At 40.2% G+C, this 20,063-nt stretch overlaps 1 protein-coding gene across 3 annotated transcripts; it reads right to left on the bottom strand.

Moving 5' to 3' along the window:
* Positions 1-4,235: 4,235 nt before the first annotated feature.
* ALG12 (ALG12 alpha-1,6-mannosyltransferase) lies at positions 4,236-19,786 on the bottom strand. 3 transcript variants are annotated; one of them, XM_061372913.1, is made up of 10 exons: positions 19,643-19,786; positions 14,992-15,181; positions 14,710-14,842; positions 13,982-14,155; positions 12,442-12,636; positions 11,015-11,118; positions 10,316-10,539; positions 9,385-9,554; positions 9,111-9,186; positions 4,236-5,354 (listed from the first exon to the last, which is right to left on the bottom strand). In XM_061372913.1, exons 2-10 carry the CDS (start codon positions 15,154-15,156, stop codon positions 5,123-5,125), a joined length of 1,473 nt encoding a protein of 490 aa, XP_061228897.1. In that variant the 5' UTR covers positions 15,157-15,181; positions 19,643-19,786; the 3' UTR covers positions 4,236-5,122. The 3 variants fall into 3 exon arrangements, with proteins under 3 accessions (XP_061228897.1, XP_061228896.1, XP_061228895.1); XM_061372912.1 differs by lacking the exon at positions 19,643-19,786 and adding an exon at positions 19,436-19,593; XM_061372911.1 differs by lacking the exons at positions 10,316-10,539; positions 19,643-19,786 and adding an exon at positions 19,436-19,569 and having other exon boundaries at positions 11,052-11,118.
* Between the last annotated feature and the right edge of the window lie 277 nt (positions 19,787-20,063).

The raw sequence follows: 20,063 nt of genomic DNA on the forward strand, positions 1-20,063 counted from the left end.
CAGGGAGATGTGTTGAATTCTGTCCCACATGGCTTTGGTTTCCACATGCCATTTCTATAAACATGTTATGGCTTCAGGTATTTCAGTTGTTATTCCATGTTTACACCTGTACTATTTAAGTAAATTATTATTCAGTGTACTTGGGAAAAACTAATACTGCATTTTGTCTCCAGTATTTTAAAAGGTAACTTTCAGTTCTATCAACAGTCAGCATTTCTGTGTTCTTCTGGGGTTAAATGAGAGCAGCATGTGTGGGGTTTTTTTCTGCAGTAATAAAACAATTTGTTCTAGTTCATGTATAGTTGGAAGTAGGTGAGTTTGAAGCAGTTTATTGGGAAACTGTTTAAGTGGTTACTGGTTAATTATTACCTCAGTTTTTTCCCTACGTTTTAACTGTGAATATATAACCTTGACCTCCCTATAGGAGATGTTTGATTCCCCCAAACCGGTAGGGGGGAGATGATGAAGAATTGGGGTTTTTTAAACAAGTGATACAATTTTTCCTGAAGGCTGGAATGTAAACATGGCCTTTGGCTTAAAGCATTGCAGAGCCACAGCATCCCAGCAGGAATGCTGGCAGCCAGCCAGCTTACCTGAGAATCCCAGTTCTTCGGAAACAAGCCTCTTGGCTCTTCTGAAGGCTGCCTTTGCTGTAGCTCCTGTGGAAAGCTGAAGAGATGGCAGTTTGTAGCCCCCAGTCTGCATCTTATTCATATGGGTACACAATTGCATGGTCATGCTTTTCATCAAAACTTCTCCTGAGAGCACAAGAGCTAGTCATGATTCTTAGAAGTAAAATTTTATCAGTTTGTCTGCTTTTATTTGTGCCTGTAGTTTGATTTTGGTTTTGAAAGGCTCAGTTCTTAAGGCCACGCTGTTTCAGTGTCAGCTTGGGTAAGAACTAGTAATAGGCTTGTGTTAGAATATTTTAAAGATGAAGCCAAAAGGGTTTAAAGTAGAAACACACAGTTCTGAAATAAAAATAGGAGAGACTGAAAGCATGAAGTTGATGGTTTCAGTTGTAAGCCTTGATCCTTCTATAGGAGTTACAGGAGCATCTCCACCTCCAGGTCAGGCACTGATGCCTCTGAGGAAACAGTGACTTCCAAAAGAGGACTGAAAGCTTTCAATAAAGTATTGAGGTAAGTCATTGAGTGGCCGAGGTTTGTGTTGGGTTTACTTTATTATTTTTAATATAAATCTTAGGGATTGCTAAGTCTTGGTTCTTCCAACCCTCCTTATATCTGTAATGCCAAGGAAACCCCTGTGTTCTCACATTACTCTCTCTGACTGCAATAAAGCACAAACTATTAACAGTGGGGGTTTTCATCATGCTGTTTGTGCTGCACCAGCCCCTGCAGCAGCAGACAGCTCCCTAATGCATAATGATGTGGTCCTGCAACAGTGATACTTATTCCATTTAAACCGTTCATTTCAGCACATTACAACCTTGGGAATAAATTTAGTAAGTAGACGTTCTTCCTCTTAGGGTAGATGACACAGAAGATAGTACTTGGTGTCCCCATAAGGATCTTGCAGATTTTGTTTCTAAGAGTACTCAGGTGTAACTAATTACACACTGTAAATAGAGATACTTTGTAGTACTAAAGATAGGAAGGGGAAGAAGTAGAGATCTACAACAGCCTCTTCAACAAGCTCAAGTCTTGTGAAGAGAATATTACGGAAGGTATCCTCTGGGAGTTGTGTTAGGCTCTGGTAACCTGTGATAATGCTCCTCTGGCATTGCCCCTTTCCATTTGGCCTCCTTCCCTACTCACGAAGTGAAGGAAACCTGCTGGACTACATTAACTAGGAATGCTCCTGGCTTCTCCTTGCTCCCCAGGTGTTGCTTCTGAATTTACAAAACCTGAAAAAAAAACCCAACATGTAGAGCAGCTTATATTCCAGCACAAGGATGTGATTGATTAAATGTCTATCTAGATGACAAGCTCAAAGTAGTTGCTTATAGTTGGTGAGAGATCTGTGCCATAAAGTAGCATATTTCTTCTGCCACGATACAGAGATGACTGTAACAAACTTGCATTTAGTTATCTCCAAACACAGGGAAAAAAAACATATAATTAGCAAATAACAAATTATTACAGATTAATAATTAGAGGTTATTTAGATTTTATAAACTAAGCATTTTAGGCTTCCACAAATATATTCATCCTTTGCTTTAGTATTGGTGACAAGAAAGAGTTTTAAAAAAAAAGATAGGTTCTATTTCAGACAGCATTTTTACCTTACACTTGACATATCTGGACACAGATCAAGCCTTGGTACAGAACCAGGCGCAGTTGCAGCTGAAATAAAGCAGAATTGGTGAAAGACTTCCCCTGACAGTAAGATGTAGAATTTCAGAAGGAACACTGGCCTTGCTGTCACAAAGGTCTGAAACAACCAACCAAAAGTGGTTGCAGTTGCTCATGTTTATCTAAAGAGCTGATCTAAAGTAAGCAGTTGCATACAAAATGGATTATGTTTAAGAATCACACCTATTTAAATAAAAACTGAAGAAAACCTTCACAGAGGTGTTGTCATTTAACTTCAGAATTTCTGCCACCACCCTCTTAATCCCCTGTGTGGGGTGTTAAGCAGAAAGATACATTTCATTGAGACACTTAAGTAGCCGAGAAGGCTGTGGCTGAACAGTCCTGCTTGTATCAGTGACTAACTCAGCCTGTGGTGGTGGTCTTTCCTCACGAAGTGAAGTCATTTACAGAAGGCAGACTCAATGCTAAGTTACAAGGAAAGCCCTGAGTGGAGAAGGGACTCTAAGCATGAGCACAGGTAGCAAAATGAAGATAGCAAGAGCAGCACTAGACTTGTGTATAATTGTTATTTATGGGAAAAAGGTTCTGGGGTGCAAGGGACTGCACACTCCTGCATTGAAATCAAGATACAGTGAACAAGTGCTTCAATCTTGTATCACCTGCAAGCTCCTTAGTGTTATGGAGAGAATGAGGAGTACTTGGGTAGATGGGAATGGTCCTAGAACAGTTGTAACCAAGTTAGGACAGGCAGCATAATCACAATCTTGTTTGCCTGTATGTGTAACCTGTCTCACTAAGGGGATGTGTGCAAGGGGCAGGAACAGAGAAGAAGGGGTGTATCTGTTTCAGTGTCTGTTACCTTGGAACATTGCATTGAGGCTGTTTCGATGGCTGAAGTGAAAGGGAGGGCAAAGAGAAGACCCTCAGACAAGTTCTGGCTTTTCCCAGTGTTAAAGATATTTTATGTTGGATATTTTATGTTTGTTTATAATTAGTCAAAACAAAATAATTTTAATAACTTCAGTAGTCATCAGAAATTTAGTACTTTAACCTCACTTCAGAAATTCCAGGTTTTCAGTGTCTGTCTTACCTGCACCCATCAGCTATGTGTATTTGACATGCAGGAAGATTAAACTCCTCAAATGCCTAATGGTCACATACTTCATGCCACCCCAGGCATTAGCTCTAGCTGAGTGTTACAAGCATAATAGCCCTAAGGTCTCTCTGTGTTTGCAGAGGGTTTCTGACAACTCGGGGTTTGGAAAGCTGGAGTAACTATACACCTAACTGCAGCAGTGCAGGTATCTGTCTATGCTTGGGCAGGCTAAATTTTAGTGTAGGTTCTTGAGTTACGGATTACAGCGTGGGAAAGTCACATAAAGACAATGATTAGATTTAACGTAAGGGCCTACATCCTTATTTAAAAGTTTCCTCTTATTTCGTTCCAAATTCTCAGCTATTTGCACATGTACTTCCTTCTGTCTCATGTGAATTGATGTTCATAGTGGTTCTGAAGTAAGCTGAGTTTCCTTCCAAAGGCAAGTCAAATAGATAATACTTGAGTGATTTGAGTTTCTAGAGCAGCCAGAGACTGGACGAACAAGTTCTGCAGGTTGCGTTTGCCACATCTGCTCCACTTGAAGAAGCCTGCACAACAGCTACAGCCACTCACAAGGGAGTGATCCCATCCTCTGCTACATCATCTAGAGGATAAAAGGAACACATGGTCCTACGAAATGAAATGTACAAACGGGTAAAGGTATTCCTGAATGAACCTGCTTTATTCAATGATTTTTTTATTCAAGTTTTAAGCCAGCAAAGAATAGTTTGCTGCCCATGTTTATTTCAGCAATACTGATTTTTACACCAATGGAGCTCCCGTCATATTACAACCAGCCCTAACCAGAATTCCAACTTTTTATCCTTAGTTTATCCCTTAGCATTCTTAACAAAAACATCTAATAGAGAAGATACTACAGAGCATGCTATTTTATTCTAGTTTACAGAATGCAACACACAGCACATAAGATTATGCCTTTCCAAAGGGACTACTTAATAAAAATTAAAAAAAAAAAAAAAAAAAGTACCTATCTTTTAGATGTGTATTCAAGTGAGTATTTTCATAGGTAAATTCTTGCACTGCAAGTCTAGATATTGCAGCAAAAGAGGGAAGCTTCAGTTTTAGTTCTTTTTCCTGTGAAAACCAAGTTGCTGCTTCTTTATGAGCTCTTGGAATAAAGATGACCATCCTCAAATCTGTTATGAGACAGTGCTTGTTAAAAGGTCCAACTGCGTTTTAAGTCAGTCTTTAATTAGTTTGGTAGCCTACAGGGCACAGTTAGGTATTCTGATGAAGCTACAACGAATATGGCTTTCCTACGTTGACAGCATCATAAGTTTCACACAGGCAATCTGACAATGAGGGGTTACAATCCTGCAGATACATCAATATATCTTTGCACACATAGATTACATATCAAATTATTGCCGTAGCACAAACCTGTGCCATTATGTATCTTATCTAGGACAATTAGGACATACCTGTGCTACGTTATGAAACAGGCAGCTACCCAAACCAAGTAGACAGGTTTTACTTAATACTACTAAACTTGTAGGTAGCATCTCTCAAACGTATCTAACAATACAACTCAGTATTTGAGTATATACTGACTAGGAACGCACTGTAATGTTCATGTAAGAAACAGGACGGAGCTAAATACCAACTGGTACAAAGATTTTTCTGTGCCTTTCCACAGAAGCTGAACTGCAGTGCTGGAATGACAATTTGCTGCATCTTATTCGGTCATCAGCAAAATTACATCAAAAAATGTACTTAAAATTCACAGTCAAGATGATAGAGGAAGTTTTTCCAACAGTACTAATTTTGGTTTCAAGTTTAAAGTAAAAGGAGGTAGTGCAGTAAAGTTCAACCCAATTTTACTGATGCCAGGTATATTTGCCAGCGGCCTGTGGGTTGTCTTGTAATGTGATATTTGAAGAGGGTTTGTTTCCATTAGTATGTGTGTGTAAGAAAACATCAGCTGGTCTCCTGGTTTCACATCTTCTCTTTTGTCATACCTGTAAAGAATAGAGATGGCTTATTTACATTCCTCTCTTTACATATTAAACATCTCAATTATTACAAGGCATGTAGCATCATCCAAGATGAAACAGAAAAGCAAATGTAACATTCTCAGCTATATCTTTTGATTCAATTAACTTGTATTTGAGGGTGAAATAGTAGAGCTTAGGGAGCCAGTCATTCCATGCAAGCCTTTCTGCTGCTACTGTGATATGAATCAGTACTCCTAGTAAATTTCTCACTAGTCCTCTATCCGAGTTCTGTGAAGAAAGGATACCAGAAACCTTCCGTGCCTGGTAGTCATACATTAAAGTAGAAGCCTCAGAGAATCACATAGAAAAGACCTCCTTGAACACTGTACGAAAGAAAGAATAGCCTGACAATTACAGCATTAACTTGGCACTTGTTATTTATGGGTTCAGTTCCATGATCTATATGTTTGGGTAGGTCACTTTGGGTCACCTTCATGAAACTGTTTAGGTATCTAAATATATGTAAATTATTTATCTAAAATATATATAATTAATGAGTTCCAAAACTGTTTTAACACCTACAGTTATTAAAAGGAGTTACATTCAATCTACCTGCAACAGAAATTTACAGGATGAGAAAACAAGTAACTTCAGCATTTGGCAGGGATGTGAAAGATCTAGATTCAGCCATTTTCCATCTGACCTAAGCCCAGATGGTTCATTGCTGCACAGAGCTGTATGAACCTCTCTTATTTTCTAGAAATTGAGACAGATCTCTCTTGCTGTCTCATGAAGACACTTGTACTTCACAATAGTTATTTATTCATTCACTGAAGATAGTCAGGTGCAATTTACAGCCCAAGGGTTAGGACGCTTAATTTGGATATGGCAGCCTGATCGAGTCCCCAGTCCAACAACTTCAAAGGGGAAGAATAAGATAAATCCACCTCAAAACACTCTGTAGACCACTGTTAAGTGTGCTTCCAAATGTGGGAGAGCTGGATTCAAATCTTTGCTCTGTATACCAGAAGAATGCTCTACACTAATGCTGGGTTAACAGTCCAGAAGACAGAGGTTAAGATGAAGGTTACTTCCTTTAGTTTATGACAAGACAGTCTCAGGTATCTAACTATAAAGGAGTCAATGCTCTGTAACCCAAGTGAAGAGCATTCAACCTCTTCTGTTGCCCTTCTCTGTGAACTGCCTTCTACCAGCATTCTACTCCTATTCTTAGGCACCTTATTCCTCCCACAGATTTCACAAGCAACTTACTCAAGGCTGTGGCTTTTCTTACAGGCATAGACACTGGAAGGAAAATGCAATCCCAAGCCTTCATACTCTTAAATGAACCTAGGAGCAAATCCAGGCTGCACCTTCACCATGTCTGTCTTTGCAGGCCTGGCCTCACGTGCCACAGTTCTCTGTGAAAAACTGCAAACCATCTTGATTTGTATTTTCACAACACTCCCTGACATAGCAGTCATTAACATTTAAGATATTCAAAGCAAGGACTACAGCAAACTAGAGGGTTTGTGTGGATTATTAACTAAATTTTGTTAACAAGAAAGAAGAGACCCCAGGCTGACAGAATCCAGGGGTGTCAATAAATACATCATATAATGTAGAATTAGACTCTGCACATGAACAACTGTTTTCTTCCTCTCAAAACAATAATAATGATAAAAAAAATTGCATGGCAATCTCATCTAGTATTTCCAGAAAGATCACAGTACCACTTAGGATGTTACGTGCATCCAACTGGCAAAAGGAACAGCATACTTTGTAACACCTCTACCAGCTACTAATTTTGCATTTTCTTCATCAGCACATAAAGGGCCTTTCATCTGGCTGCAAGCATGTCTGAATTTTATTATTTTTAAATACTTGAAGCTTACACAGCACATTTATTCCTGGTTCAAAGAGACAGCACTAATTGAAGACGAGATTGTAACACCTGTCCCGTGTCAGAATCTGCATCAAGCTTCTTTCAGTCACCCTTTGAAGAAAAATAATGGATCACTTGCATTTTTCTTGAGGCAAATAGATCTAATCTGAGCATGCCACTGAAAGCTGTTAACTCTAAGACATTTTTATTTATGGATCATAGTTATGCTGATGAATCATCACCCTTCATAGCAACTCCATCCTTAAATCTGTTTTCACCTGTTGTACAGAGTCTATGAAGACAGCGAGTTAGTTTTCATCACTTCCTTGAATAGGGAAATGGACAGCTGGTGCCACTAAACTTTGCACTACCCTGCTGTCAGACAAAGTGACAGTCCTGTGTATGATGCTCAGCTACGGATTTTGCCCGATTTTTTTAATGTGAAGCTCTATGATGAACCAGCCCTCCCTTGTGGCTTTATTATGAAGAGTAAAGATAAAAGAGAGAAAAACTACTCTGTAGTAGCAACACTATGAAACATCATCCATCAGTGACAGGGATGTAATTTGTTCCCAATCCCACCACACTACAGCCTTGCAAGCCCAAAACAATCCAAAACCCACCAGCTCAAAAAAGCCCACTGAGATTAAACACTGTATTTAGAGTAGAGTTCTATTTAGAGTAGCATGTGTACTTAAGTGTGTTCAAAAAACAAAGATTGGAACATTTTAGCTATCACTAATAATAACTATACTGGGTTCTATCACTTTTAGTTTAGTATCTCCTCCTGAGTGCGTATGGCTTAAGACTTTCTCTAGATTGAACATGCAAAAACCAATTTGAAATCAACATTGAATTGCTAACTGTGAAGGTAATTCAGCTTCAAACTGTCCATACCATCACAATGTTGTCAGAGAGCACAAAAATAAAATAAGCCATAGCAAGTGCAGTGATTTTTGTATTTCCCCCAAAATCATGCTTTCACCTTCTCCCTCTTGACTTCCAAAATACTTTTATATCTAAATGTAAAAAAGAAATATGTTTGTTCATCTGATCCTGAAGGCTGTAGATGGAGTTAAAAAACAAAACTCCGTGCTCAGATTACGTTTTAAAACAAAATCTGCTTGTATTGCTTTTGTTTTGTGCAAGTATGAAGTGAGGCTTTGTGTCACTTTCTGCTGAATAATTTCCATTAATATGGTATTTTGAATAGGAAACCTGCACTTCAGCTGAAGAGGAAGGCCTAAGAAACAGAAAGGTGCCTTTTTTGGTTGCAAAGCAACCAAAGCCATCCCACAAACATCTCTCCTACTATTCAATATTTGTGTTTGTAGCTCGCTACTGGTCATGGTAACAAATCACTCAACTGCCTTCTCTCAGAGCTAAAGGACGTGACCGACAGCCCAACCACAGCAGCTTCAATGCCATCTATGTGAAGGACGTTCCACATAAAATTAAACTTATTAATACACACATAAGCCTCACATTGCTACACATCATTCAAAAGCAAACAAGCCCCCACAATTATATACTGCTCTGCCAAGAGCAGGAAAGTGTTCACCTACAGCTCTCTTGCAAGATGTAGTGAGATATCAAATGTAGCTACACTAAAGACATTGGTGTTTTAGGAAGCTCACAATTTGTTGCACTGTTTCTGACTTCTTTAAAAGATTCTATACTACTCAGGCAAACCAGAACCAACTTACTCAATTAAACAATGCTGCTGTGTTCTATTTCTGAAGTGGCAGCACTACATACATCAAAACTCTCTGAGGATTCATATTATTCTTGACCTGGCTTAATACCCTGTATCTGTGATGCTTGCCCCTGTGCATATACAAAAAGAAAAAAGCAGACTCCTGTCTTCAGATCAAAATACCTTGTTCATAACATACCTCCAATCTGAATTGATTTCTAGAAACCGAGAAACTCCTGTTTGTGCTGCAGCCACATCAATATGGACTGAGACGTCTACATAAATAAAGAAAACAAAATAGTTTCAATTGTTTTAAGAACACTTTGGTCAATAAATTAACAAAACAGTAACAGAAAAGATGCATGTAAATAGTGTGAGGAAGTAATACCCAATCAAAAGAAAAGAAAGATACACTAGCAAAAAAACCCTGCAATTAAAATGAGGTGGATGTACCTCAAGCCACCTTTACATACCTGCTGTTGAAGGCACCAACTCATGCAACTTCTGAATTGCCACACCTCCAGGGTAATTGAAATGTGAAACATACAAAGATGTTCCTGAATAAGCAGCATTAACTAGGAGATGCATAACAACAAAGAAAGATCCAAGTTTGTACAGCCAGGACTTCCGGTAGTTATTCAGACTGTCGAAGAAGGAAAGAATGAGTAAGAATAAACTGTTACTTTTCTTTCATACTGGTCACTGGCTACTGTGACGGAACTCATATGAAAACTCCACTGCTAGGTAATGAAAATTAATGCAAATGTTATTACAATCATGTGTATGGAGTGCATTTATGATCCATCCCTAAAAGACTAGCTTCTAGTGACATTTAAATTAGAATAATCTAATTAATAATGCTAATACAAGCTCATAAATGAAGCTAAGTATGTGTGTTTAAAACCTTTAGCTGTGAATGTAGTCTCTTTCAAAGAAGTTCAGAGTTCACCTTCAATTTGTTTACTCAATGTATCCAAGCTTAACTATTTAACACAAACTCATGGTTCATGAGCCCCACCTATTTATTACATACCTCCTAAGGTAAGTTATGTTAACACCACAGTAGTACACTTGAACATATCTTTCTCTAGTGGACAAAATAAACTGAACTGTAACAGCATAACAGTAAAATCAGGGCTCTATTCTTGACTCCATCCCAAACTTGCCAAATCATCCTATCAAATTATTTGTCTCCATTTCCCTCATTAATCAAATGGATACAATGATACAGACCTCCTTTCTAAAGCATATGAAGCTCTCAAGATAATTCAGATTCCAAGATGGAAAGAAGTGTGTAAAACCAGTAATAAGTTTTGCTTTTCTTTTGCATTTTTAGAGGGAGGAAAAGCCCAACAACAAAAAAAAAAAAATAAACAAAAAAACCCCATAGAATTTTGAACTTACATTCGTGAGCACATTTTAGCAGCCACTATGTTGAAGACAGGGAAAGTATATATGATAAAACGCAGCTCTTTGTGCGGGAGAAATGAATACAAGAAAATAAAGCCCAGTGCTGGCAAGAGTAATATCCGAGTTCTCTTTTCTGCTACACCTAAAGGTACAAATATAATGCTGCATCCCAAAGCACGAGGCAGGGCTGAATAGAAATACCACAAGAAGGGGGAGGTCTTCAAGGTGAGAGTTAAGGATGCTTTCACTGCTAATATGTAAAGTAACTGTTCTTTACAGTAGTACACACACATTTTGCAAATACGCAGTATGCTTTTTGTATATCACATTCTTCCAGGCATTTGGTTTCTTGCCTTATCCTTTGAGAAATAACAGCAGTTGTCTACTATATTCACATCACCCAAAAGAGGCACATCAAAAAGCTCTAATGAGGGGCAACATGAAAAACCAAGGGAAGAAAAATGGCTTTACATTGGTGGAACACAACAAAGCAAGAAGGAACAGTCAGCAGATGAGAGTTAAAATTTATAGATCTAAGAAACAGACATTGTCTCATAAGCTTCAAATACTGACATACTAAATGAAAAACAGAATTTAACACCATAACTGAGTCTCAGGAATAGGTCACATCAAGTCTCTGCTTTGGCTAGTATTGTTCAATGTATCTTTTTTCCTGGATGTTTCAAAGGATACTCCCCAGTTGGAACTTTTGTTTAAAACTGTGTTATACCAGAGCACTTTCCCCTCAGGCCACACAAGTTGCCTCCAAAATAGAGAATCCACAGCAACTGTTAGCCCTAAAAGAATTAAAGAAATATAAATCTGCATGAATTAAAAACTAGGGAAAAGCAAACTAACACACCCAAATTGCACATTTACTGACGAGATCAACGTAAACTGAAACATGCATTGTAAGCCTCACCCAAAGCCACAGAAAAGGTTGAATCTATTTTGCACTGGAAATGCAGGGGAGGGAGGCACTTCTTAATAGAAGTCTTAGCAGAAGCATGTTAGACAGGAAACTGATTAAGAGTTGCCCCACTCCAACCCCAGGAGTGAAAAGCAGTGGTTTCATTGAAGGTCATTTTGAAAGAATATCAGAGCATTAAATGCAGTGAATGGCAAGAAACCCAGGTTAACTTCAAATGGTACTAAATATATGTTCATTGTCAAGCTGGTAAATTCAGAAAAATTAATCTCTAGAAGTTTGCTACTATTTATTAGATGGGAGGGAAGAAAGACAATAAGGGATGAAAGGCAAAAAGACAGGAAGAGCAGCAAATCCATCAACCCCATTTCCTTCACCCAGCTCTGTGAAAACTGCTCTGGTATTTATGAAGTTAGCCCAGAGAGGGAATGAGAGTACCAGTGACTAATTCCCATTGGACCTCCAAACATGCTGTGAGATGCCTCCAAATGCACATGTCATGATTTTCTACTGTCTCTACTGCCCATGCTGTGGAAGCGACAGCATACTACCAGAGGTCACTATCAGGCATCTGAAAACAGCATTTTTAATTAGGTAGGCTGGCAGAGAAGCCCTTCCAACCCAAACTATTCTATGAGTATATGCATAAGCCTTCCATGGATGAGCAGAGACATGGGGATTTTTCAAACTCTCCAGAATGGATAATCACTTAAACTATTAAAATTAATGTAATAAAGAAACAGAGATGAACGAACTGTGACTATCCACAACCCTCCCTTGATATCCCTGTCTGCCACACTGTTGTATCCTGGGATTCAGCTTATTGTCATGGCAATAGATACTACAACTGATAATGCATGTGTAGCTACAGCCATGTACTAATTTTACAAAAGTCCATTTGCATATCTTAGCCTTTCTAAGATCAGGACATTGAATTGTAAGCATCTAAAGGCAGGGGTCACAGTATCTTTCTGCTGCTCTGTGCACACCTATTTCCTCACATGGAAATTTCCAAAGAAATAAATAACCATGTCATAGCACTGGCATATAGAGGGGCAAAAAAAAAAAAAAAAAAAAAGGAAAAAAAAAAAAAAAAAGCCCCAAGGGCCACGTCACCAGAGAAGTCAGTCAAATCTCCAGACTTCTGCTGAATTTAACACATGGCATTTGTTTTTTCCAAGCAAACACTTACCCAGACAAAAAATTCCAGCAGGAACAGCATGGGAAAGAACTTTGAAAATGGAGATTCGTTTAGTTAATAACGTCACCAGGAGCATGAGGCCTAAGAATATGCAGAGCTCTGATCTGAAGACTATAATTGCCAAAGCCGAGAACCAAATGAATGGCCTTTGCTTTTGCTGTATCCAAAACGTCAATGCCAGGAGCACTGCAAAAAGAAATAAAACACACTGTCCAACATGGCGAACTGTTCTTTCTCTCAACAGCAACACTTTTCTCAACGCTAGCATCTTATTCCTCTAACTCCCCACCAACCCCCTCTTGGTCTTCCTACTGTTTCTAGTCCAGAAATTCTTCATCTGTTAGAGAAATGTAATTTGAAACAACACACACCTTTCTGCTGCTAAGGCTTAAAGTATAACCACAGAAGGAACACGTAGGAACTCTTCCTAGACAGTACGTTTAATAGCTTTTTGGGGGGATGGGCAGGGAGGGAAAAAAAGAAAAAGTAAAAGCAAACTTTAGAGGAGTACTAAAAGCCTTCCAAACTATGATTCATAATTCTTACTGCTCAGTTTAGCTGAGAGTTTATTCTCTTGGCTGAGTATATCCTGTATTCATGATAACAGCAACCCATCTCAAATACAAAAACAAGACTATAGACTACCTCCTGCGGAGAAAGAACTATAAATCCGTTTGCATGGTTAGCTGAAGACACATCTCTACAGACTTTTTTCACAGTTAAAAATCACATTATAACACTATCTAGTAAAGTGGTCATGATTCTAAGGAAAACATGCTAAATATGAACAGTACAAAACCACGAAACAACTTTATTTTAATTAGTACCAGCATAAACTATTTGAGAAGTTTATTACTACACAGTGTTTATCTGACAATTCAACCACATTCTGTTTTTCAGTTCTGATCTATACAGGTTCTTACACCAACCTCATGATTTTACTAGTTGAGCAACTTGCGTTGAAGCATTAAGTGACTCAACTAATATCTGTTACAGGGTTAATCTTCCCTCTCGTCCACTATGGGGAAAAACTGTATGTGTAGATGTGCAGGGTAAGATTTTGACTTTGATTTTTTTTCAAAACCTGCTATATTTGTAGATAACTTCAGAAGAGGAAGGTGAGCTGTTGCGGTGGAGTTTGTTCCACAGTCTCATGAGAAAGCTGTTTCCTGTGTAGACTAAGTTCACAAGGTTGGGAGTTTTTTTTTATACTGCCTTTTCAACAGCTCTGTTTTATGCGTGGGGTATGTGTACTCAAACCTGTAGTTAATCAAAACCAACTGACAAACTCAACACATACTCAGATTCAATAAAACTGGATTCAGTCATTGAAAGCACATACAGATAAAAAAAAAAAACCAACCAAAAAAAAGACCAAAAAATAACAACTGCTTCATTAATTCTAGTCTTCTTATACAATTTAATCAAGCGCATAAACCCATTTGGTCTGACCACACATTTTCTGTGCTTTAACACACTGATACATTTGAGGATTTTTATATTTCAGAATTATTCCTAGGTGAATACTTACCAAAAGGAAGTGCGAACACATTAGGGAGGGTTCGTGTACAGTAAAACATCAAATGAAACTGAGTAACAGTGATGAGACAAAAGACTGTTGATGTAGTTGCTCCAAACTGCTTTCTAACTTCTTTCTGCAACTTCCATAATGCGTAAATCACACTGAGTCCCAAGCTTCCTCGGACTATTAGAAGAATAAAAATGTGAAATAAGAGTAGTAATTGATGGATCACTGTTGAACAACCATATGGCATAACAGAACATGAAGATGTTATGAAGAATAATACTGAAGATAACACAATATAATCCACTTTGAAGAAAAAAAAAAACAACCCAAACCAACAACCCAAAGCTTCCCCATTAGTTTAACTATTTTAATCCATCATTAACTTGTCTGACACTTTTGCACATAGGTCAATGCTTCTATGCCCAAGTTAAACAATATTTTCTGAGGTGTACATGGAAGTACACCTGGGACTGTCTTCACTGAAGACACTTGCTTTTTCTACACTGCCTGACATTTGTTACCACACACCTTGTGCTGTTAGCTACCCCAAAGAGGGGTGTAATTACCATGCTAGCTCCAACTACCTATGGTTTGCAAAATCCCTCAATAAGGAAACTAATATATTATTTAAGCATTGATCCGAACACTGAATGTTACAACAGCATCACAGACATCACCAGTTAGTCCAGTAGTAAAAACATCTCTATTCTGAGGGTTTAAAGATCTCATACCTATCAGCTGGGAGTAAAACTTTGACATTCTTAGCATAGAGAGTATATATATAGCTGGGCTGGAAAGAGCAGCAATAAAAATTGGTCCAAGAAACGTTCTTGGGACAACTCCAGGAAATTCATGATGGTCATACTGCAAAAAGGAAAATCTAAGTAAGATAGACACATCAGGGACAAAGGAAAATGGGAATTAAACATATTTGCATTGCACTCATCCTGCTCATATAGCAAGGAATCAATCTTTAACAGCATCCAAGAAAGAAAACCTTCTTTCCAATTTACCTTATCCAAGTCCAGCTGGTGGTACACCACATCATGGATAGCTTGTAGGTTAAAGCTTTCCTCCACTTTTGTAAAAGGACAGACAGTTAAATGAACAAAGGCCACAACAATAATTAGCAGCAGCAACGGGAATGGCCGCCCACTAGAGCTCCTCCTCTGACCCATCTTGCGTTTGAATTTCACATATATTCTAATATTATTAGAAAGAAAAACAGAAGAAAATACATTAATAACATGGCAAGAAGTGTACAGAGAGATTGATAATACTAGGAAAACATTCTACAGTAACAGAAAAGTTTAAACAAAAACTATTAAATCAAATAATCCATTCATTTTATTTTTTTTTTACTATATACAGTCAGTGCATTGAGCAGACAGCCAAAACCATATGCAAGCACCATTTCAGGATTTATACCACCTTCTCTAAATGCAATGGCTTTAGTTTTCACCTAAAAAAACCTCAGACAACACAGACCCTACTTAAAAAAGTATTTCCCTTTTTATTCCATAGTGCCATAACTACTGAGAGTGCCACCTCAACTACGTTTGCGTTTTGTGGGTGAGACAGCTTTGTAGTGTACTCTTATTTTAATCACACACTGGATTTACATATGATCTTTAGAACACAGAATCACAGAATAGTTAGGGTTGGAAAGGACCTTAAGATCATCAAGTTCCAACCCCCCTGCCATGGGCAGGGACAACTCACTCTAAACCATATCACCCAAGGCCTCGTCCAACCTGGCCTTGAACACTGCCAGGGATGGAGCATTCACAACCTCCCTGGGCAACCTATTCCAGTGCCTCACCAACCTAACAGGAAAGCATTTCCTCCTTATATCCAATCTAAACTTCCCCTGTTTAAGTTTGAACCCATTACCCCTTGTCCTATCACTATAGTCCCTAATGAAGAGTCCCTCCTCAGCATCCCTATAGGCCCCCTTCACATACTGGAAGCCTGCTATGAGGTCTCCACACAGCCTTCTCTTCTCCAGGCTCAACAGCCCCAACTTCCTCAGCTGATCTTCATATGGGAGGTGCTCCAGTCCCCTGATCATTCTCGTGGCCCTCCTCTGGACTTGTTCCAACAGATCCATGTCCTTTTTATGCTGAGGACACCAGAACTGCACACAAAACTCCAAGTGCGGTCTCACGAGAGTAGAATAAAGGGGCTTGTCTAGGACTCAGAAACTAGTGGGAGAGGAACCACAAGGATGAGAAATTGCTCTGAACTGAGTGCTCTGATCAGCTTGTCAGTGGCTGGATCTGGACTCGGCTAGTGAAGGATGAATCCCCTTTGGCACCATGCCTCACTACAGCATGAGATGGTCTGACTCCCATTCTTGGCACTCCCGCCCAGAAATGAAGGCCCTAGTGCTTAGTTTCACAGCATTACTGAGTCATTCTTATAGTGCTACTTATGATGTATTTTACCATCATGTGTCTAGGTGATGCCAGAACAAGTAAGAATAAGCTATGTCATGGGTAAACAGTTCATCTTTTTCTGGTTTCAGATTATAAAGTGGGAGCAAGAAGGGGAATTATTTTCCATCACCATTTCCAGCAAAACCATGGTAATCTTTTTAAAGTTCCCACTTTTTGTAAGTTTACAACTTAATAAAAGAAATTTTGGTTACTGTTACTCTTGTTCTGTTCTCACAGAAACAAAACTTTAAAAATAGCACCTTTAAGGTGCAACTGAGGCTTTGGTTAAGAGATGTTTTCTCCCATGTTTTGGTCTAAACATGCCCATCAAAGAGACTACAATAGTTGGCAGATTTCTAGGATCACTTAGCAACTGCCTCCTAGAACTGATGTCTGTCCTGCTCATTAGCAAAAATAAATAGAGTTAATGTTATTTTCACAGCCAACACCAATAAATCCCTAAATTTGTGTACTTCTTGAAAATTGCATGTATCTGTCTATCTCTCTGACTGCATCTCTTTCTCATGATTGCTAGTTACAGACTGTAACTTAAGCTCCAACCCTGGGCTCAAAGACAGAGTTTTGTGGTAGGTCCTTATGATTTTTGGCTTGTTTTGCAATGTGAAGAGCCTAAATAAACACAACACCCCAGAAAGTGGGAAGAAGTCTTTTTAACCTGTGCTTAGTATCACTTCTTTACAAGGATGGATAATGTGCTATGCTATGACAGAACCCTTTTCCACAGCTGTAGTAAAAAAGGTACAGAACTGACACCCAGAGCATTTCAAGAAGTATTTGGCAGGGATTAAGCCTCTGCAGGGGGCAATTTATCTTGTACAAATTCTTGCCTCTAGAAAGCTCTCTTGCTGAACTCTTCCAATAAACACAAAAGCATCTCACATTTCTGGTCAAACTCACCCAAGTTAAAAAGGGACACTGAAGGATCCACCATTGCATATAGCAACATGGGCACTGAGTAGCTTGTACTAGTCTGTCTGTGTGTAATGCACCAGCAAGACAGGTGTTCCTCACCCCCAGCTCACAGCTTCTTAATGTTTCAGATATTTCAGGACCAGATGAATCTTTGTGAAAGGATCCAAATGCCAAGAAACTCTTACGTTTTCCTTCTTGACTTTGTCAGTTGTATAGTAAAGTGATGTTACCTTCACCTATAAATCATTCATTAGACTCTGACCACTCTACAATATCGCCTGCTCCCACTACTTTTAACTGATCACCACATAAATAATCAGTCCTCAGCCTCCTAAATCATCAGAATGACAGTGAAGCTACACATCCCATACACAGTTTATCACAAGGCTTTCTTTTAATCTTCTTGACTCCAATCCCTTTGTATGCCTGAAGAACGTAAGCTTGCCAGCATATTCATAGATTCGGAAGATAATTACATGTATTATACATACTGGGATTCCCTCAAGGGAAATATGCTAGGAGATAAAAAAACAAAGCATGAAGACAATACCTAGGTTTCTGAGATAAAACCTAATAAATTTAGTGGTCCTGTCAAGACCCGAGATAACTTGCTCTGTTGAGAATTGATTCTAGCAAATCTCAAAGTTCAAGTGGAATACTTGCAATTAGAGACTTTTTAAATGCCAAACCCACAGAAACAATTTTCACTTAATAAAAACATTTTAATAATGAAGGTAAGAGGAACATCATAAGCAAATACAAACACTTTTATCCATCATTAACATTCCAATAACTTTAGAAGAATCTTCCTCAAACCTGTACAACATAGCCAAATTGACTCCCCCCAGGTCCTACATTAAGGCCGAATCATAGAAGAGCATAATTTTTCAACACAAAGATTTCATCTCTTCCTAGGAATGAAACTGGGTGAACACAAACTGTTTTCATACATTAAAAAAAGTTGAAACACATAAAAATGCTTTATTCTTTTTCTATTGAAATGTCATTAGTTCAAATAATGGACTTCTGTCTCTTCCCATGGGAAGTCCACCATACTTAGCTTACATTTTTCAGATACGTTTCAGTATAAATATGTCACAGTTTGGCAGCCAAAATGCATGTTGAATATGTCTACAGAGGCTGCATTTCACTTCATCACATGCTCTGTATGGAGGCATCTAAGCAGAACCACCATGAGCATCTCACCATGAGGTCCTCCCTCTTTGGCTTTGCCAAGCTTTGGTAAAACCTATGCTGTGTTATCTTCAATTTTATGTTTTGTTTTCCTATGCTTTAATAGCTCTTTGCTTTAAAGCTAACTTGAGCTAAGATTTAAAGCTTGCAGTTACTGGGACTACTTTCTTTCTAAGAAGGAACATGACAGTTGCTATTCTTATATCATAGACTGGTTTGGGTTGGAAGGGACCTTAAAGCTCATCTAATTCCAAGCCCCTACCACAGGCAGGAACACCTTTCACTAGACCAGGTTGCTCAAAGCCCCGTCCAACCTGGCCTTGAACACTATCAGGGATGGGGCAGCCACAGCTTCCCTAGGAAGCCAGGGCTTCACCACCCTCAGAGAATTATTTCATCCAAATGTCTGATCTAAACCTACGCTCTTTCAGTTTAAAGCCACTACCCCTTGTCCTATATACATTTCCCCGGGAATCAAAAAAGAAAAGGGAAAGCTTTGGCAGATGAAGCCTGGGACATCACGAGGTAGTTAAGATACAATGAAGCTGCGTACAAAGCATCACACTTCGGGTTAGAAACACACAGAATGCTCTCGTTAAAAAAACAAATCCAAACAATCCAACACCCCACGCACGCCCTTTCCTTCCGCCCGCTACCTCAGCACCCCTACACCCGGCGCGCGTGAAGTTTCTCCCCCTCAGGTCGCTCCGGTGCGGCCCTGGGGGTGGGGTGGGTCATGACGGGCCCACAATACCCCCCACCGCTCCTGAGGGCACCGCGCCGCGCCCGGACAGCACCCCGCGGCGGAGGCCCGGCCGGGACAGGCGCCGCGCGGCCCCTCAGGAAGCGCCTGCCCTGCTCTGCCCTCTCCCTCCCGCCGCGCCGCAGCTACCGTGCCCACAGGTGGGGGCCGCCTGGCAGCGCCTCCGCGGGGGATGCGGTTCCGGAGCCGCCCTCCGGCAGAGCTGCAGCAGGGCTGCGGCGAACGAACGAGCCCTCCCCGCCGCCCCTCACACGACCGCTACTTGCCACCGCTCGCCCCCTCCTTTCCCCGCCCCACCCGCATGGGCGCAGCGCTCTCCGCCCGGCCCGCACTCACCGCCCGCGCTTCCACGTGGCCACCCCGCGGAGAACGCTGGCAGAAGGGGGCGGGAGGGGGAAGACAGCCCCGTAGCCACGTGACCCCTCTCCGACCGGCCATGTTAGCTGAGGGCAGAGCGCGGCCCCCGCAGCGAGAGGACTCTGAAGAAGGAGCCAGGTAAAAATGGCGGGGGGAGCTGAAGCCCCAGCGGAGCTCGTGCCTGCCCGGTCTCATCATGGCGGCGGCGCGCGAGGCCGATACGCATCGCTTCCTCAGACAGCTCCCTATCTCCTCCGCCTTACCCCATAGCGTTCCGAGAACGCGGGGAGTTCCGATTGGTCCGGAGCGTGGCGGGCGCTGATTGGACCACGTTCCTCCGCTCCCCTGCCTCCACCAACGAGCGCCTGCGGCCGGAGCGTGCGTGAAGCTGACGCGGAAA

This window comes from Neopsephotus bourkii, unplaced genomic scaffold, assembly GCF_033783945.1.
Source record: "Neopsephotus bourkii isolate Nb327-2 ecotype Australia unplaced genomic scaffold, CSIRO-AGI_Nbou_v1 NB_1624, whole genome shotgun sequence".
NCBI lineage: Eukaryota > Metazoa > Chordata > Aves > Psittaciformes > Psittacidae > Neopsephotus > Neopsephotus bourkii.

Bases quoted from the DNA above. Each gene is read 5' to 3' on its own strand.
- ALG12 (XM_061372913.1), bottom strand. From the start codon at position 15,156: ATGGGTCAGAGGAGGAGCTCTAGTGGGCGGCCATTCCCGTTGCTGCTG. The intron at 14,156-14,709 runs GTATGAGATCTT...TTCTTCTAATAG, and splicing joins GTTTTACTCCCAGCTGATAG to TCCGAGGAAGCTTGGGACTC. The intron at 12,637-13,981 runs GTAAGTATTCAC...TTCTTTTTGCAG, and splicing joins TGTGTTCGCACTTCCTTTTG to TGCTCCTGGCATTGACGTTT.